This window comes from Odocoileus virginianus, chromosome 3 (genome assembly GCF_023699985.2).
Source record: "Odocoileus virginianus isolate 20LAN1187 ecotype Illinois chromosome 3, Ovbor_1.2, whole genome shotgun sequence".
NCBI lineage: Eukaryota > Metazoa > Chordata > Mammalia > Artiodactyla > Cervidae > Odocoileus > Odocoileus virginianus.
In genome coordinates this window covers 6,935,699-6,955,849 of record NC_069676.1, presented here as the reverse complement: position 1 = coordinate 6,955,849, position 20,151 = coordinate 6,935,699, and the positions used below count along the sequence as shown (strand labels likewise).

At 47.3% G+C, this 20,151-nt stretch overlaps 1 protein-coding gene across 4 annotated transcripts; it reads right to left on the bottom strand.

The window, feature by feature from the left end:
- Positions 1-643: 643 nt before the first annotated feature.
- LOC110121649 (cytochrome P450 4F2-like) lies at positions 644-16,567 on the bottom strand. Of its 4 annotated transcripts, none has more exons than XM_020868913.2 (13): positions 16,462-16,567; positions 15,932-16,160; positions 13,879-14,023; positions 11,061-11,114; positions 10,839-10,966; positions 7,848-7,969; positions 6,712-6,982; positions 5,178-5,244; positions 4,883-5,012; positions 1,685-1,818; positions 1,525-1,589; positions 1,302-1,384; positions 644-901 (listed from the first exon to the last, which is right to left on the bottom strand). In XM_020868913.2, exons 2-13 carry the CDS (start codon positions 16,127-16,129, stop codon positions 724-726), a joined length of 1,575 nt encoding a protein of 524 aa, XP_020724572.2. In that variant the 5' UTR covers positions 16,130-16,160; positions 16,462-16,567; the 3' UTR covers positions 644-723. The 4 variants fall into 4 exon arrangements, with proteins under 4 accessions (XP_020724572.2, XP_020724573.2, XP_020724574.2 ...); XM_020868914.2 differs by having other exon boundaries at positions 16,466-16,567; XM_020868915.2 differs by having other exon boundaries at positions 16,507-16,524.
- Positions 16,568-20,151: the final 3,584 nt, after the last annotated feature.

Here is a 20,151-nt window from a genome sequence, read left to right as displayed (position 1 = left end):
GGTCATGCTCCCCTGAGGGGAATTTTTTTTTCGTCTCCTAGCTTCAGACTAGCGTCGCATCAAAGCAGCTTGTAACTATGTAACAGATGTAATTATGGAGATTTGGAATTTACTGAAGCTTCTAATGACAGTTTTCTTCAACAGCAGGTTCTCATAAGTCCTAAAACTTAAATGTAACTTTAAAACATGTTAAGTTTGAGAAAATGATGCAAAACAAAGGGAGGAAATGAACACTTACTGAGGATGCTTACCAGATACTGTCAGTCATCTGCACACCCTTGTTTATAAATCTTCACAACATGGCAATGAAGTGGCTACTGTTATGTAATAAAGACACTGAGGCTTAGAGAGTGATATGATTTTCCCCAAACCAAACAGCTAGTAAATGGCAGACTGGAACGGGATGGAATGGTGGGTCCAGGGACATCTGATCCTGACTACATCTAGCTCTCTGCTCCACCTTCCCTAAGGAGTAGTCTTGTCCTCATGATCCAAGATGGAGCTCCAGCTTTCATAACTATACCTGCCCCCATTCCCCCTCCCCTCCCTCCTTCCCCCACCTCCGAGGTTCACAGCCACGCCCACCCGCCTGGATCCTTCCAGGCCCCAGGCGCCCCTGCTGGCCATCAATGAGACTGGAACAGAAATGACAAGCACAGTTTTATTTCTGGGAATCTGGAGGTGTCTAGGGTCACGATGGATCCCAGGTAAGAAGGTGATGGGTCATTGCTGGCCTGCGCTCAGTGGCTCCACCCGCAGCCAAAGTCCGCCCTCCGCGCGCAGGATCAGCTCTGGCTTCTTGCGAGGCTCCTCCTTGTCTGGCAGGACGCGGAACCGCAGTAGCGTGAGCGCTAGGACCACCTTCATCTCAGTCATGGCGAATGTCTGCCCGATACAGTTCCTGTGGGCGGGAGTGGGGGCTTTGACTGCACCTGGAACCCTCACCCGGACCCCAAAGCGCCTGGTATCTGGCCCACAACCCCCATTTCCACCCATAGTATAAAGAAGCTAACCATGCCTGGAACCCTATGTGGGCTTGCATATCTCCAGACCCTAGTCCACTCTCCAGTGCTGAACTCAGACCAGTAGACAGGGGAGCGGGTCCCCTCAGCACACCATGAACCCTTCCTTGAGCCCACCACCATTCCCCAGACCCTTACCACAATGCCTGGGGGGAGTGGAGAGAAAGCGACCATCTTAAAGTTTTCCCCCTTCCTGGCCCCCAGAGTTAACCTGGAATTTCACCCCCAGTCCCCTCCCCCCACCTCTTCACCCCCATCTCAGATGGCCTCTGTCTTCACCTGGGCCCCACGGAGAAGGGAACAAAAGCCACAGATGACCTCCCTTTGATGTTTTCTGGGTCAAAGCGGAAGGGATCAAAGACCTGGGGGCAAGAAAAGACAGGGCTACTTGGCAGATGTTTGTATAGTAGGGGGAGGTGATGGCTGATTTGCCAGAAGCCAGAACCCTGCACCCTCCCCTGGGTCCCCTGAGGGGAGTGGACAAGGATAAGGGAGGCATCACCTCAGGGTTTGGCCACACAGATGGGTTGTGGTGGGTCCCGAAAATACTGATGAGGCAGATAACACCTGTGGGAGAGGAAGGGCAGTCAGGTCTAGGCCCCACCTGCCTGACTGGCCCCTCTTTCTCACCAGGAACCTCCTCCCCTAGTCACTGTGGGCACCTTTGGGGATGACCCGGCCATCTGGAAGTTCAGTGTCCTGGGTACAGCGGCGGGAGATGACCAAGACAGGGGGGTGCAACCGCAGACTCTCCTTGATGCACATGGTCAGGAAGGGCAACTGGGCCAGATCGTCCCTAAGGAAACCCCATGACAATTATCCAGGGAGCAAAAATAGAGACATACAACCAGCCCTCCTTGTGCCTCATAAGACCCTCTCTATCTATAACAAAATTGGATTGTTGGTTTAAATATCTCCAAACACATTAGGTTGTATACATTATTTATGTACAGCTTTTTCTTTGTCCATCATACATCAAAAAAATGGTTCTTAAAAATAAAGAAAAAAAAGCAATGTCATAGAAGTACCACAGAAAGTTTAGTGAGATATTTTTATAACTTTTTAAAGCAAAACATGGAAGAGCCAACCAGAAACACATTTACAAATTTGTATAAAAACAAAATATTATTTATGGCAAGACAGCAAAGTCAAAAGGCAAATGAGTAAAAGATCAGATTCAATGTTTACTCTTATTTATTACAGCACTAGAGACACTAGCTAATGCAATTAGGTGGGATAAAGGAGCATAATGCCATTTGAAATGGGGAGGGGTGAATATGTCATTTTTGGCAGACAGTGATTTTATACTTAATAAATAAGAGAATTCACTGGAAAACTTTTATAGACATCGAAGATTCAGTAAGGGGACTGAATTCTTTTTCTTTAATCCCCTTCATTTTGGGTGGTGATTTAAATTCCTTTGTAAAAAGTTTTTATTGGAGTACAGTTGGTTTACAACATTTTATTTATTTCTACTATACAGGAAAGTGAATGTATCCCCTCATTTTTTATTTCCTTCCCATTCTGTCACCACAGAGCATTGAATAGAGTTTCCTTATGCTATACAGTAGGTTCTTATTAGTTATCTATTTTATACATAGTATCAACACTATATGTTACATTCTTAACATAGACTCAAGGGATTAGATCTGATAGAGTGCCTGAAGAACTATGGACAGAGGTTTGTGACATTGTACAGGAGGCAGTGATCAAGACCATCCCCAAGAAAAAAAATGCAAAAAGGCAAAATGGTTGTCTGAGGAAGCCTTACAAATAGCTGAGAAAAGAAGAGAAGCTAAAGGCAAAGGAGAAAAGGAAAGATATAAGCATCTGAATGCAGAGTTCCAAAGAATAGCACAGAGAGCTAAGAAAGCCTTCCTCAGTGATCAGTGCAAAGAAATAGAGAAAAACAATAGAATGGGAAAGACTAATAGTTATTTTTTATGTATTCTTCCATAGGTACTGTTTTGCATTAAAAATTATATAGTGTGCTAAAAAAAAAAAAAAAACAAAAAAAAACATTAAATTATGAAAACTGCTAAAAAAAAACAAAAAAAAAACATTAAATTATGAAAACTGCTAAAAAAAAACATTAAATTATGAAAACTGCTAAAAAAAAAAAATTATATAGTGGCATACTATAAACTATACACATTGCACTGTACCTTTTTCATGCAACTGCACATCACTCTCTTTTTGTACATCTCTTGGGACCTGTGTCCAAAATAGGGCATTTCCTATTCTGGATCTATAAAATAATTGCCCGTTATTTTCTTTAGAGCCCTTGCTGCTGCTGCTGCTAAGTCGCTTCAGTCGTGTCCGACTCTGTGCGACCCCATAGACAGCAGCCCACCAGGCTCCCCTATCCCTGGGATTCTCCAGGCAAGAACACTGGAGTGGGTTGCCAATTCCTTCTCCAATGCATGAAAGCGAAGCCGCTCAGTTAGTGACCCCAGGGACTGCAGCCTACCAGGCTCCTCCATCCACCTTGAGACTCCTTAACTATATATTTAAAATCTTTGATTAATGTAGATGTTATTTTCCTATAAGATATAAGAGCAGTTTGAATTCACTTTTTCCATGGAGCTACCTACATGTTCCAAATTTTTATCAAATAATCTTCATATTTCCTATTGGTGTGAGACTCCAGGTTTAGCTGGGCAAGAAATTTACATCCATAAATTATTAATTTTTTAATTTGAAATATAGAATAGATTATGTAAGAAAAGATGATGATATAAAATATATGCATTAAAATTAGCAAGAAATGTGAATGTCAGTATTCCAAATGAACTTAAAGTTCTCAATCCAACTAGAGTATATGACTCACTATAGCAACAAGGGTACTTAAGGATTAATTTAGCAAAAGTTGCATAAGATCTTTATACTAAAGTTTTAGACTATTAAAAGGTTAATGGCTATGCCTTTTATTTTTATTTTTTGGCTACGCCTTTTAAAAGGCTAATGTGAATATGCAAAATGGATATTTATTCCACACTCTAGGATAGTGTATGTTAATATTATGATGTAATCTGTTTTCCACAAGCAAATCATACATTCAATTAAACCTACTCCCTCTCTTCCCTCTCCCTGTCTTTCTCTCCTTTCCCCACATTATTTAATTTTTACCTGACTGTCTTCTTGATTTAACTGCACTTCAAATGCACCCAAATGTCTACTCATCATCTTTCAGGGTTTCATCTGGGGCACTTTTGTCCATTCTCAGCTTTTCCTCTCTTGCTCCACATCCCAGCCTTGCCTGTGTACACTGGAAGTGTTCTGACCTGATACTATCTCCACCAGACTGGGAGTTCCTGAAAGACAAAGACTGGGTCTGGTCCTTCCTGAGTCTCCAGGATACAGAATCGGGCTGAGATGAATTAGAGATGGCATAGAACTGGGGATAGGATGGCAGTTTGGTAGTGTTTCCTAAATGGGAACTGGATGGACAAAGATCCAGGTGTTTCTGGACAGGAGTTGAATGGGTTTAGTCCCTAAAAGTTCCCTGTGAATCCTGGACTATACAACATGAGGAATTATGGAGCAGGAGATGAGCAAACACTCAGGGAATGAAGATTTTTGAAGATATGTTATTTTGAGAGAAAAATAAGAGAGTGGAGGGGAACTTCACTTTCTGAATATGTGCTAAGTGGTATCACCTTGCTGTTAATTGTCTCAGAAATCCAGGACTCTGTCCAAAAAGCCAACAAACTTTGCTGTACTATCCATGCTGAGTACTAGATCCTGCCAAGTCTCTGATCGTATTCCTACTAAGCAACAATGACAGAACCAACTAACCCTCTCTTCTCAACAGAGCCAATGAGAGGGGCTCAGAAACAGACCAGGAGACTTGGACTTACCATTCAATGTTTTTAGGCTCACGGTCCTTCAGGAGCTCTTGCACCTCCTGCCGGCAGCGCTCCTGGTATTCTGGGTGCTTGGCAAGGTTGTACAGAATCCAGGAGAGACCACTGGCTGTGGTATCATGGCCTGAGAAGCATTCAGAAAGGCTTGGGCCTCTGGGTTACTTCAGCACCAGAGCACAGACAGCTCCCTCACATTAAGGCCCATGGAGAGGATGGGGAGGGATAGGGTGGCCCAGGGTTCATTCAGCAAGTTCTTTCCCCTTCTGTAGTCCCACACTGGGACTCTCACCTTCAAACATGAAGGTGTCAGCTTCAGCTCGGATATCTTCATCTGACAATCCTTTCCCATCTTCATCCTGGAGAGAAAGCAAGATCCCCAGAATCACACCAGCTCTGAAGGCACCTGAGTCTAACCTGAGACAATCTTTGAACATCTCCATCATCCATCTAGAAGCCCAAGGCCATCGTGAATTCCTGGACACTATCACTAGAGGGCCCACCACACAGACTTCCTCTTGACCACTTTGCCTCTTAAATTGTCCCTGGTGAATGGAATCAAAGATCCATAAATGTTTTCATGTTTCTATATGATGCAACCTGGGTTAAAGGATGACTAAATGGAAACTTAATTTATAAACTAGAGACTGAGCATTGCCTCAGTGCCATTTGCTCACTTTGTATAATAGTATTGGGTTGGCCAAAAAGCTTGTTTGGGTTTTTGGCAACCCAATAAATTCAGAGATTCCTTTTCCCTCCTGAAGATAAGGAATGGGTTATAAACCTGTGGATCTATAGACTTCAATTTCTTTCCAGTGAGGATTTGTTCAAACTCCAGAACAATGTCTGTCTTTTCTACTCTTGTCTCATATTGTTTCATCTCTTCTCCACTCCTCTCCCCTCCTTCCCACCTCACTGCTCCCTTCTTATTTTCTTTCTCTGTTTCCCTCTCCCTGACCACCCCTGAAGGGGAGAAGGGAGCATATATCTTGCATTAGTTCTAAAATTCAGAATGTCAGTGGCAGTATGATGGTTAAGACTCCACACTTTCACTGCAGGGAACACAGGTTCCATCCCTGGTTGGGGAACTAAGATCCAGCATGACAAATGGGGTGATAAAAAAAAAAAAGAGTTCTAGAATTCAAAACTTGGCAGTACTTCCCCTCCATACAAGCATGGTTGCATGTAAAGATAGAAGCATAATGGTGCCCTCAAAGGAATTTAGGGATGGGGAACCAGGGTTACAATTCTACTCTGACTACTGTTACTGCTATAAATAATACATAGGTTGCTCTTATCTAGGGTTCTGTGTATATACATACATGTATTTATATGTATGCAAGTATACAGACTTGTGGTGCTTCCCAGGTGGCTCAGTGGTAAAGAATCTGCTTGCCAATGCAGGAAATACAAGGAAACATGGGTTTGATCCCTGGGTCAGGAAGGTCCCCTAGAGGAAGAAATGGCAAGCCAATCTAGCATTCTTGCCTGTAAAATCCCATGGACAGAGCAAGCTGGTGGGCTACAATCCAAGTTGCAAAGAGTCAGACGTGACTGAGCTCACACACATGTATATACACATATCCTGTCTTATTAACTTGGAAGTAGAGTGAAATCTCAGTCCCTTCACAATTTCAGATTTAGCAGCCCTCCTGCAGGCAGTATTCCATATTGGTCATCTTTAAAACTTATCCTAACCCATCCCTCCCTTCCATGAGCATCTCACATGGCTCCCCAGTGCCCTCTGCATCCAGTCCAAGCTCTTTGATAAAATCAAGTTCCCAAGGTCTATTTTACTTCTTGAATAAGAAACCAGAGGAGCCCACCTTGGTCAACAGGAGTACGTCAATGAAGTCCAAAGTCTTGGTCTTTGCTTTGGCTTTGAGGAAGTCATCAATACCCTCACTGGGGAGGGTGCGGTGCCGCTCCTGGATGACGGCATCTGTGAAGTCGTGCACCAGGCGGCAGGCCCTGCGGAAGCGCCGCCCATCTGGAGTGAGGTAGTACAGGAAGTCCAAGCGCAGTAAGATCTGCTGGTTCCGCTTTGCCGCAAGCGCACTGAGCTCCAAGATGGCGGCGATATATTCACTGGGCTTCCTGCAGAATGAGAGCATGAAGGGAGGCAACAACTTAAAACACCTGCAGCCCAGAAGTCGAAGGCTACCTCCCTTCAGGAAACTGAGGCTCCGAGAACAGGTGGGCCCATAGATTCCAGTATGGTGATGATCCAGGAGAGTGATGCTCCAGACTCTTCTCAACCTGCTTCCCATCTCTGTGAGCTGCCTCCATACCCCAGGCAGCCAGAGCACAGCTTCTCCTCTCTCTCTTACCCAGTATCTGCCATTTTTCTCCAAAACTGTCCACTCAGCTCAGATCTTCTGTTAGTGGGTCAATTGGAGAAGGAAATGGCAACCCACTCCAGTACTCTTGCCTGGAAAATCCCATGGACAGAGGAGTCCATGGGTCACAGAGAGCCAGACACGACTGAATGACTTCACTTTCACTTTCTCACTTCCCTATTCTCCTTAGCTCCATTGCCAACATCATCCAGGGTCTATATTATAGTCAGTCTTCTCTTGAGTCAGATGTTAGAGCAGAGATTTGACCATGACTCTTATCTTCTGAAACACTTTTCATAGCCTCCTGTAAACCTCAGGATAAAGTTCATATCCTCTTTGTCTGGCTTCAAATGCCTTTAAGATATAACCTGCCCACTCCTCCAACCTCATTTCCAAAGTGTCTTGTCACTATCGCACACACTTTGTTCATTATCACCTCCTGGCCTTTATCAAACAGTTCTACCTACTTGCAGGAATAGCTCCTTCTCTTCCCCTTCCCTGTCCTTCAATGTCCAGCTCTGAGCCACCTCCTCCAGGAAGACTCTTCTGATTACCCTGGTCTGTCCTCCCTCTCTCATCTACTCTTGTGGGTCTATGTTCCCAGGCCTTGGGCTGAGACTCACTCCTGGCAATTGCTGTCGTAACTGAAGACACATTTCTGCAGACTGTCCAGGGTCATGAGGCTGATGTGTTCAAACATGTCCAGATGGGTGTGGCCCTCTTTGATCAGGCGCTGCCACTTGGCCTGAATAGAGAAGAAGACACAGCTGAGGCTGAGAACTGCCTCCCTGGTGCCCCTTCCTAGTCCCAAACACCAAGATGCACTCCCCCAGACTCTGTCTCCTGGTCCCAGGCACCCAGCCCCAGGGAAGACTGGGCTTGTGTTACTATTAGTATATAAAGTCTCCATGGCTGGGAGCCAGGAGATATGGGTTTGTGAATCCTGGCTCTGTGCTCGATACTTATATATCATTGGTCAACTTTGAATAAAGTTAAGTGCTAACAATTGTTATTCAGTGACCACAGCCATGAAATCAAAAGACACTTACTCCTTGAAAGAAAAGCTATGGCCAACCTAGACAGTGAATTAAAAAGCAGAGACATCACCTTGCCTACAAAGGTGCTTATAGTCAAAGCTATAGCTTTTCCAGTAGTCATGTATGGCTGTGAGAGTTGGACCATAAAGAAGACTGAGCACTGAAGAATTGATGCTTCAAATTTTGGTGCTGGAGAAGACTCTTGAGAATCACTTGGACAGCAAGGAGATCAAACCAGTCAATCCTAAAGGAAATCAACTCTGAATATTCATTGGAAGGACGGATGCTGAAGCTTAAGCTCCAATACTTGGACCACCTGATGTGAAGAGTGGACTAATTGGAAAAGTCCCGGATGCTTGGAGAGATTGAAGGCATGAGAAGGGGGTGACAGAGAATGATATGGTTAGATGGCATCACTGACTCAAGGGATATGAGTTTGAGAAAACTCTGGGAGCTAGCGAAGGACATGGAAGCCTGGTGTGCTGTAGTCCACAGGGTTGCAAAAAATCAGACAGGACATAGTGACTGACCAACCACCAACAACAAATGTTAGGTTTTACCATCTTCATTGTTATAAATTGATTAGGAAGAAGTTCCCTATGTTAGAAGTGTTAATCCTTTGTGGGTTCAGAGTACCCACACACTTTTTTGCTGGGTAGGCCAAAAAATTGAAAGGCCCTGATGTTCTTTACTTGGCTCATTTCTCAGAGTTGTGTTTGTAGCAGGCAGGCTTGAGAAGTGAGGTAGTGACTCCTCCTGGACAAATATCAGGATTGCTTCTAATGGCTATAAAAGTCGTAGAGTCCCTAAACCTAGTACTCCCTCCCCTGTGATAAAACACACTACATGAGCAGACATCCATAGAAGCCCACCTGTGTCACTTGCATGAGATTTGGTGGCTTGGGTGAAGAATGCAAACCCACAAGAAGCATGTGTTGTTTGCTGGGCTAACCTTTGTCTGTGACCCAGCAGTCTCACGTATTCTGGCAGAATCCAGGAAACAGTCACAAGCTCCCTTGTCAGCTTGCAAGCATGGAAAAATTACAGGCACTTCACAAAAGCCTGGCCTCTAATTCTTCACTTCCCTATGTATGTATCCAAATTTTTTACAATGTAATTTTTCAGGAACTCGGAGGTGGAGCCTGTTTCAGCATCCTTTGATCCTGAGCTGGCCTTGGACTTGCTTTGGCCAACAGACTGTGGTGAAAATGATGAGGTGACCAACCCAAACCTAGACCCCAAGGCACATTGCAGGTTCCTCTCAGTCTTCTCAAACCCTGCCTCTGCCATATGAACCAGCCTGAGATGCCCTTTGAAGGCAGAGAATCATATGAAAGGAAGTCTAGTTACCCCAGCTGAGGTCATCCTAGATCTGCTTGTAGCCAACCAAGCTTCAAGCCTCTGAGAAGACTGACCCAGACCAGAGATGCTTCCTATCTGTATGGTCAGGCCACCCAAGACAGCTGTCCTCTTGTTCTCTGTACATCCCAGGCTTGACCAGTCCCCGCTTCACCTACACCCTATTTACATGACAGACCTTTCCTCTTAATCATGGAGCCTAATGAGTAAATTCTACGTACTTGTCTTCAGCCCCAGATGGTGATTGCTCTCATCTTTATATCAAAGTATCTCCATCACAATAGCTTATTAAAGCAGTAGTGAGGGGGCGGGCACCTCTACTAGTTTTCTTGGTAACTTGTGAAACAACCTGACATCAATTCCCCCACAACTGGTAACCTTCCACTCCCCACCCTGGTAGGGAAGACTTCTGCCAGGCCCTTCCTGCCGTCTGCTGCACATGGTGGGGTATCCCTCCAGGACCTTGCTTCAGAGATGCAAGGTCCCCATATCCATTAAAGCACTGATGTCTCTTTCTTACTCCAGCTCCTTCTACAGTTTGTGGCTCACAAGCCTGCAGGGCACAGCGCAGCACCGTCAGACCCACAGCTGATCACAGATACACGAGTGATCCCATCTCCATCTAGAAGAACCAAACAACTGACTCATAGGTTTGCTGTCAGCGTGCCTGTGTGCTCAGTCATGTTCAACTCTCTGTGACCCCAGGCTCCTCCATCTAAGGGATTATCCCCAAAAGAATATGGGAGTGGGGTGCCCTTTCCTCCTCCAGGGGATCTTCCTAGGGATCAGCCTTGTTTCTCCTGTGGATGCTGCACTGACAGGAGAATTCTTTACTGCTGAGCCATCTGGGCCGACCTTTGTTGTCAATACTAAAATCCTTCTTGTTTTCAAGTGATTTATTACTTAGAAATAACTAGCCCAATATTCATTATTATTATCAAGCATGTCTCAAGATTCCAAGGCTTCTGTCAAAGTAGAATAGAAACTAATGCCTTCTGAGCACCTACAATGTGCCAGGGATCTGGTTCCAATATTTTATCTCTACTGACTGTGAGCAGGGATCACATTATACTAATTTTATAGCCAAAGCAACTGAGGCTCAGAAAGGAAGAACAATGGACTCAAAGTCACTTACAACAGCCAGAATTATAGACAAGATGTCTATGAGTCTCCGTGTCCCTCAGACTCCAGCTGGGACCCTGGGTTCAAGTGACTCACGTGCATGATGTCTGTGCTCTTGGTGAAAATCTTCATATAGGGCTTCAGGATGTTGAAGTGGAAGGCGGGCGTCAGCATGCGACGGTGCCTGCTCCACTTGTCACCAGCACTCAGCAGGAGCCCATCCCCTAGCAGAGACAGCCACGGGGAGTGGGCAAAAGGCAGAACTTTCCCCTGGGTCCCCAAGGTCATCTCCAACCCTCTTTGCAAATAGTTACTCACCCAGCCAGGGCTTTAGAAATTCATAGAAGATCACGTCCTTTGATGCGATGGCAGCTGACATGAATGAGAACCATTAGGGTCCTCTCCCCAAGGAGAGGGGGAGGCAAGGGGCTTTTGTTGGGCAGTGGAGGATCCCAACCCAGAATCTGCATTCCCCCTCCAAGCCAGCCATAGCAGAATGGGGCCAAGAGCACAGGAAATGTGGAAGGGCTGTGAAGGGAGGGGGGGAACCAGACAGGCTACAGCATGGAATAGAGCAAAGGCAGAGCCCACAGACACAACTCTATGTGCTTAGATACATCCCAACACGACGCAACGTGCCCAGCATTCCTTGACATGGCATCTTCTGAACACTCAAGCATAACCCAGCACTCTACAAAACATCATTTATGGGGATCAAGGATCCCACACTTGCCCCAGCAGTGACCCCTCCTGAGACGTCTGACATGGCTCCATGTGTTAACATGCCCGGACACAGTCCCAACATGTGTGACACATCCTGACAGGACACAGCAGCTCTGCTGTGGACCTGAAGACCATCTGACCTGACCTGAGTGTGGCCTGAATACGCTGATGATACAGACCTGAACCAGGCAAGACCCAGACCCACCCTAAGACCTGCATCAGGCAAGACTCACAGAAGGTCTCAGGCATTCCTCAGAGTGGCTTTGAGCCCCAGACTGCAGATAAACCTGAAATGTGCCCCAGGAGGGACCAGCAGGAGAACCAGACAGTCTCTAATAGCATCACAGACAAGAACCAGAGAGACTCCAAGATGCCTCAAATGTCTTTGGCCACAGCTGATACCCAGAGGTGACTGAGACCATCTCTGAGCTCAGTTATAAAATACAGCAGGTGTCACCAGGTATAACACATATCAGCTGTAACCAGAATCAAGGTAGAAACTTGAATGTGACCAGATGTGGCCATTCAGCAGATATTGCACAGACATGCCCGGAGGTCAGGCAGGTGGCATTCTGCAGTGGGAGACAGTGGCATCTTTGCCATGCCCCCTGCCTGCATCCTGGTCACTTGAACACCAGAGGCAACACAGAAACTATGACAGGTTACAAGCTGTGGCCAAGGATCTACCTGGAGCAAGCCTGTGCTCTCGCAGGCTTGATGTGGGTGGAGTGGAAGATGCGGATGATCACGTGCCAGGGCCCCACCCACCAGCAGCACACGTCCCCATAGGTGCTGGCCAGGCCCTGTGTATACAGGGGACCTTCCTCCCAGCTCTGAATCTGGAGAGGAACAAATAGGACCCAATTCACACTCTTCTAGGCTGCCAGAGGGGAGCACCTGTAGAAAAGTGATCCCGACTTGAGCCTATGCATTACCTTCAACAGCAACTCCTTAGTCCTCAGCCTCCTGCAGTCTCCTTCCCCTTATCCTCCATATATGACCGTTGGGGCCCCTTGGGTGGGGGGGGGAAAGAAATGGCCTTGCCCCGTTTGGATTCCAACACCATGTGCCCCTGATTTCTCTTCCATTCCCTTATTCCAGATAAGAACTGATGCTCTGAGTGATGGAGTCACTTACCTACATTCTTATAGATAATAAATCTGAGACACTAGTCCAGGACTGTTTAATCCAAGGCCTGCATTCTTAGCTCCAAAATAGGAGCTCAGAGGACACTGTGCCCCCGAGACATGGAATTCAGAGTTTCAGGGATGCAGGAATTGGTCCTATGACCCAGGCAAAAGAAATTAAAGGGAACACTGTATCTTTTCCTGGAAGTGTTGTGAATGGGATCACAGTTCCATGAAGGTTGAACTTCTGGGTTTCATCTTTACCAGAATGAAAGTGATGCTGTCACAGATGAATACGGAACTAAATGATGGAGACAGATTTCTTTGTCTTCAGATTGTCTATCTCTGACAGACTGTTTAAGACCTGGGTCCACCTGGACTTGAAGACACCCACCTGGGATTTTACAACCAGTTGATTCTCTTTCTCTCAGTAGATCATGTAGAGTTGCATTTCCACCATTAACAGCTAAAGGAGGTGTTGGCAGGCAGAGAGAGGATGGGCCCTTCTTGGGCTCACCCAGCATGCTGGTGTCTGAACCCAGGTCTCTGTCACACGCTGCTTGCTGCCCTGCTTGCCTGATCTGTCTGTGGATGGGAGGGGCAGAGGGCAAGGGAAGGGGGCAAGGGTGGGGTGAAGTCTCCTCAGGAAGATTCCTGGGAACTGGAGAAGGAGGACACCGAACTAGAACTGTGCAAGCCCTAGGATAGGCTCAAAGAAACTGATGCACCAGAGAGGTAAATAGCCATGGAAATAGCAACCCAGATCTTCCACCACCCACAGGCCTTCATTGCTCTCAGTCTGGGGATGGGTGGGATTGAGGACATGCCTGGCAGGGGGCCTGGAATGTTATGGATGCCCACTGCATAATTCTATCCTCCACTTTAAAAATTGTTGCTCATTGTTCCAGATCCAGTTTCTGCAACTCCTCCTCCAGGAAGCCTTCCAGCATCCCCCAGCAGAGAAACTTGCTTCTTCTCTGCGTTTGCGCAGCTCCTCTCCCTCTGGCCAATTTATGACCACACCAGGTCACAGATCTCTCTGTCCTAATCTGAGTCTTTACGTTTGGGGGTGTCTTTCACCCAAGACACCAGGATGGGGTGTAAACGGCGATGGGAGAAGGGAGGAAGGAGGAAGCTGTGAGATAGGGATGATGGATACATGAAGGAAAGAGGAAGATGGCAGGGAGGTTGGGGTCCTTTAGAGGCCACATGGAAGCTTGTCAGGGAGGGGCTGGAGGCCCTGAGGTGTGTCATGGCACCCACCACCACAAGCTCTGCCTGAGTACCTGAAGCATTGGCGACGATCCGGATCAAGTCAGGATGGCAGAACACGATGATGGGGGTGATGGGACCCATCCAGACCCTAAATCCCTGGGAGTATTTGGCCACCAGCTCAGTTAATTTGCTCATGCCCTGCTCCGTGGGGGGGACCTGTGAGCAACGTAAGGGCCATCACTCTGCAGAAGGAGAGTCCACTGCAGTGGACAGAGTGTGGGATCCTGCACAGATGGAGGGAATCTCTGCTTCCTCCTTCCCTCTGGGGGAGGGAGGGACCTGGAGGCTCTCCAAGTCCTGAGGCTGTATCCCAGGGCACAGGGAGAAGCCAGGCTCTGTGCCCATAGGGAGGTGGACTTTGGTTTGAGAAGGCAAATTTTTCTGGTCCTGGGAGTTGTCCTAGCCCCAGGGGCAGCCACAGGAGGAAATCCTTATGGGGAGGTTTGTTGACATCAGGGTGACCTCAGACTTCTCCCTGGGTTTTGGCCGCACATCCTTTTATCTCTGGGCCAGTCCACATGGCCTCTGCTTCCTTGCATAGGAAAGGATCTGCAGAGCTGGGACCTTCTAGCCCTGCCTGACCCCAGGGACAGACATGAACTCTGTCTATTGATCAGCGAGGAACTGTGACCTAGGAACTCCCTCGCTGGCCACTCTCTGTGCAGAGTGCAGCCTGTCTATTTCTATGGACAACGCTTTCAACTGTGCCACTTACAAATGAAGAAATGGATGCCACATCCCCTCAAAGGGGAAGAAAGTGTGGATTTTCTCCTGGTGAAGCACCCTCCCCCTCATAATGCCCAGTTCAAATCTGACAAATACCACAGGTGCTCTAGGCAGGTGACATAGATCATTTTCACTTTTGTGCATTGCTCCCCTCTCCCCAAAGTCCTAAGGTGAGGATTCAAAGCACTAGATGAGATTGGTCCATAGAGGGGGTGTGACTCAGCCGAGGTCACATCTCAAGAGGGGCTGGAGGAAGGAAGTGTAAACAAGAATGGCCCCCACAGCCAAGCTCCTTTGGGGAAGACAGAACTGCAGTCACTTTGTAACATTACTGTTGCCTCCAAGACCTGCTGAGACCGTTTCAAGACCCAGAATCTCAGCAAATCTTCACAATGAGCCTTGGACATCCCTACTGTGAATTTTGCCTTAGTGAACAGTAATTGTTATAAGTTCTTCTCCAAGTTTAGTTCTTGTCCCAGGCAGGAGAGGGAAGCTGCCTGGGAAATGGGGGGAGCTGGATACCCCGCCATTTGACCTTGACTGAGGGAAGTGATGGCACATTCATCGCCAGGGTCATCAAATGTTTATTTTGAGTGCTTACTTTGTGCCAGCCCTGAACGGGATACTGTAGTGTCTCCTCCCCAGAATGATCATCAAACTGGGATGTGTTAATAAGTAATTGGGTAATTAACTGTTTAATTAATTGTGACTAGGACCAAGTCAAAGGTCCAAGTCTGGGGCACAAGATAGGTGGGTATGGAGGAGGGTCTAAGAAGGCTTCTGAAAGAGGAAGTGAGTAGCCAACTTTATCCAGATGGGGGAGGGGCCTAATGGGACATCTTGGGGGAAGGGCAGGATGTAGGGTTAGAGGAAGGGGTCCTGGGAATGGGAGAGGTTTGGAGCTCTTCTCCTGTAGGTGGGAATGGGGAAGTGATAGCTATTTCCTGTGAGGAAGCTGTAACCCAGAGAGAAAAGACACAGGAAAGGGGCCACATGCAGAGAAGACCCTGGATAGCACACTTGTAGAGGTCTCAAGGCCACCATGGAGACTGGAAGGGCCAGGGAACCAGGTTCTGTGCAGCCCGGCCTCAGAGATACAATAACATGTGCAAGGCAGGCAACAGTTGGACCCTAAAGCAGGCTAGGGCTGGAAGGACAGGATGTGGGGAAGGTCTTGATGGCAGAGCAGGGGAATGAATGAGTGAGGGAAGACGGGCTCCCCGGCCTCCCTGGCTTCTCTGCCATCCTAGACCCCAGTCCAAACTTGAGCCCCATTCCTGACTCTCGGGAAGTCCATCCACCCTGATCCCCCAGACCCATCTTACTGCCCACACTCACCAGGCCTAGGTGACCCAAGAACCAGTTGCGTTTTGGGGGCTGTGGGAAACACTGGAGGCGACGAGAGTTGTCATAGAAGGCGTAGGTCCAGGCCAGGACGCGGACCAGGAGCCAGGAGGCCCCAGCCAACAGCAGCAGCAGCCATGGGGAGGCTGCCACTGGCCAAAGTCCCAGCCAGGACAGGCTCAGCTCCAGCATCCTGTGGGGCAGTCAGAGTGGAGGCTGAGTCCTGAGGATAAAGGAAGAGGCAGTGATGAGCTGTGAGGCAGAGATGGATAGAGGGAGAGGAGCAAGGGAGTGAAGGGCAGGGATGGGGAGTGCTGGGGACAGCACTCTGGGGACAGAGACAGGCAGATAGGTGCTGGGAGAGGGGAGGGAGAGACAGAAATTCAGAGGAAGAGGGAAATATAGAGACAGAAAGACACATACAAACATGCACAAAGAATGTATGTTAGTTACCCACTGGGATTCACTCATCTCCCAGGCCAGTTCTTTCCCTGGAGCCACCCTGCCCTGGGTAGCAGCCTTACCCACCATGGGCCAGGATCCCCAGCCTTTTGACCCCAGCCTGGCACCTTCTGTCAAGAGTGGCTTGTCTCACACAAGTTCCTCTCCTCTCCTCCTAGGATGGCTTTATTTGGCCCCTGAACCTATGGGAAGCTGCCATTGGCCAGTGTAAGCCAGCCAATCCCTTGAGCCTGCTTACATCCGCCCTACCTGGCAGCTGCCCAAATAGAAGGTGGGGGAGGGGGAGCACAGTGCTATTGAAAGCAGCTTGTGAACCAGCTCAGAATCACACATTGTTGACCCTGAGTCCTCATGACTCAGCATGTCCCATGTGGGCACACTGGGGTATGGGCAAAGGTGATTCTTGGCTTTCCAGTTTACAACCAGCCCTGCCCTTCCAAGGTCAGGGTACAGCAGGTAAAATATGTATATTCAGGTGCCAGGTAAGTAGGACCTGGCCCCAGCCTTATCCCAAAACATGTCTGGGGCTCCGCTCCATGCAAGGGCCAGGAGGGCTTTGTGCACCATCTCTTAACACAGAATCAATAAGCTCAGAGACATGAAGTTTCTATCATCTGGGTCACACAGCCTGGAAAGGTATTCAAGCCCTTCCTCCGAACAGCCTGAGGCCTTCTTTGAGACATGATTTCTGGGAGCAGGAGCAGAGAAACTAGCCCGGATGGGCATTGCCTGCATCCAACTCATGGGATAAAAAGCCTGCAGCTGGAAGAGGGCACTTGGAGGCTTGAGGGTAAGGCTGCAAGGGGCTCATAGAGAACAAGATCTGCTCAGTGGAGGACAGAGTCGGGAGATTGTGAGCGGGCAGCCTCACGCTGACTGTGGGCTGTGCTGACCTTCCCTGGGCTCAGTCTTCCCATCTGGCAAATGGGATGTTAGATGAGAGCCTGAGAGAGGAACCAAGGAGAGTCCCACAATAAGATGGGAAGATCAGGATCCCCCCAAAAGGTGGAATGAGGGAAAAGGCCTGTCACCTAGTACTCACGCTTCTCTTTGCCAATATTCCACTTAAAGTTAGCCTCTTCTGTGTAGAGAACTGTATGTAAAACCTGTGTGCCGGATACCTCAAAAAGCATGCCTATGGTGTGTGAGGAGCTCTATATAAAGCATGTGTACTGTGTGTCAGGTGCTTACATAAAATGCATCTTGCTGTTGTTCAGTTGTCAAGTTATGTCTGACTCTCTGCAGCCCCATCAACTGCAACACGCCAGGCTTCCCTCTCCTTCACTCTCTCCCTGAGTTTGCTCAAACTAATGTCCACTGAGTCAGTGATGCCATCCAATCTTATCCTCTGTTGCCCCCCTTCTCCTCTTGCTCTCAATTTTCCCCAGTATCGGGGTCTTTTCCAGTGAATCAGCTTCTTACATCAGGTGGCCAAAGTATTGGAGCTTTAGCTTCAGCATCAGTCCTTCCAATGACTATTCAGGGTTGATTGCCTTTAGGACTGACTGATTTTATCTCCTCCCTATCTACTGTATGCCAAGTACTCTTCACAAATCTGGTCCACTCTGTGCCAGCTGTTGCAAATGGAGCATGCCTACTGTGTATTGGATATTCTTCAGAAGGCAGCCTACTTAGTGCCCGGGGCTCTATATAAAGCGTCCCTGCTATGTGCCACGCACTCTATGTTAAGAGCACCAACTGCGTGCTTGGTGCTTTATGTAAATATGCCTACTGTGTGTCAGGTTCTCTACATAAAGCGTGCCTACTGTACGCTGGATACTCTAAACAAATCCTTTCTGCTGTATCCCTGGTGTTCTACATAAAGCACGCCTGCTGAGTTGCCAGCGTACTGCACAAAGAACATCTACTATGTGCTGGGTATTCATGAAGCATGCCTACTGTGTGCCAGGTACTGTACACAAAATACTCTGTCTGTGAGTCAGGTGTTCTTTATAATGTATACAGTATATAAAGCATACCTATTGTGCGTCAGATGTTCTGCAACAAGATAATACTTCCTCCTTCCCTCGGTGCTCTTGGCCAACACATTGCGATCAGGCAGGAGACTCAAGTGATGGCAGGAGGGACGATACCTATTTAAAGGAAAAGTAAACTGAGGCTCAAAGAAGGCAAGCCTCAGCCTAAGCTGTTGAGCTGGAAGGAATCTGTTTGCCCTATCCCCAAGACTAAGCCTTTCCCCTCTGACATACTGCTCTACCCCCATTTATAAGGGACAATGCTCAGTTAATCCAGGGACATTTATAATGGTGGAATCTCAGGCAATATGGTGACCCCAGTGGGGCAATATCTTGAGGTCCTTGTATCACCACATGGTTGGATCATACAACCATACTCTGAATGCACCACCCAATGGATCTCCAATGGATATACCATCTCCTCCTGGCCCTCTCTTGATCCTGTCCAGAATTGCTCTGAGGGGTGGTCTCAGGTGGACAGAAAACTTGAAGGATGGGGCTCCTAGAGGAGCTACTGAGCAGGACAGTATGGGAAAGACAGTCCTTAATTCCTCAATTAATGCCTTAATGCTTGTAGAACCAGTGGCATGCAATAGTCGTTGTTTGTAGAGCTTATACTTTGTAAATGGCCCCTACTTAAACCAACTCTTATGTAGCTCATTTGAGGTCTCTGCCAGAACCCGACTGTTACATTGACCAAAGGGATAGGACACCTCAGCAGACAAGTCATGTGCATGTCCGTGTTTGCGTAGGAATGGAAAATGCTGAAAAATTATACCCAACACTGGGAATGGGAGGGAGGAATAGGAGACACAATGATTCTGCTAAATGTCTACATTTAACCAATTGTTTCCTTTTCTTAGATGAAAGCTGCAAAGCATTTTTCATTATGACCGGTAATCTAGGTAATTACAAATCATATTTTTAAGAGGAAGAATTCATAGCTTTGTGCGTAATACCATGCTGACTGCTTGCTTAGTGCTATGCCACCTAGGTGGCAGTAAGCGATACATGGGATCTGTAGAAACTAGAGAGAAATGAGATTGAGAACTAGGACTTCAGCTGCCAAATCAGGCCCCACGGAGTGAATCTGGGCAGGTCTCTTTACCTTTCTGTACCTCAATTTCTAACCCCAAAATTGAGGGTAATGACAAACAAAATCAAATGTGAAACTCAAATGAAATGAGTTAAGTGCTAATAACAACACTCCCAGGCTCACAGTCATCACTAAGCCTGAATAATTGCCTTTATTTCACTTATTTTATGACAAAAGGAGGACAAAGACACCAACCATGAGCCTTGGTCTTCACTGGCATGGACATCAACTATCTTGAAGTCTATGAAGCTACACTGTTCTTTACTCCCTTGAAAGGTACAAGCACTTGCTTGGGAACAGATGACTCATGGTCAATTGTCCCTTTCTAGCCATGTGACCTTGGGGAGGTGACTTGCCTTCTCTGTGCCTCATATTTCTCCTCAGCAAAATGGGAATAATAACAGGCTGTTGTGTTTGCAGGAGTACGCTTATGTGTGTCTTTTAGTTTGCATTCTCTGGAAGTAGATCCTGATGAAAGGATTCAAGTGTAAATACTTTATTTTGAGGTGATGCTGAGGCAAGGCTTCTAATGCAAGTTGCTTCTTTGGGAAGTGATCCCAGGAAATGCCAGTAGGGCACTGTGGAAGGGAGACTGTGAAGGGAAGGCAGCAGGTAAAGGGTGCTTCAGCGAGAAAGCTCACACTGTGGGCACCTGAGTCTCAGTCCTTGGGAGACAGAAA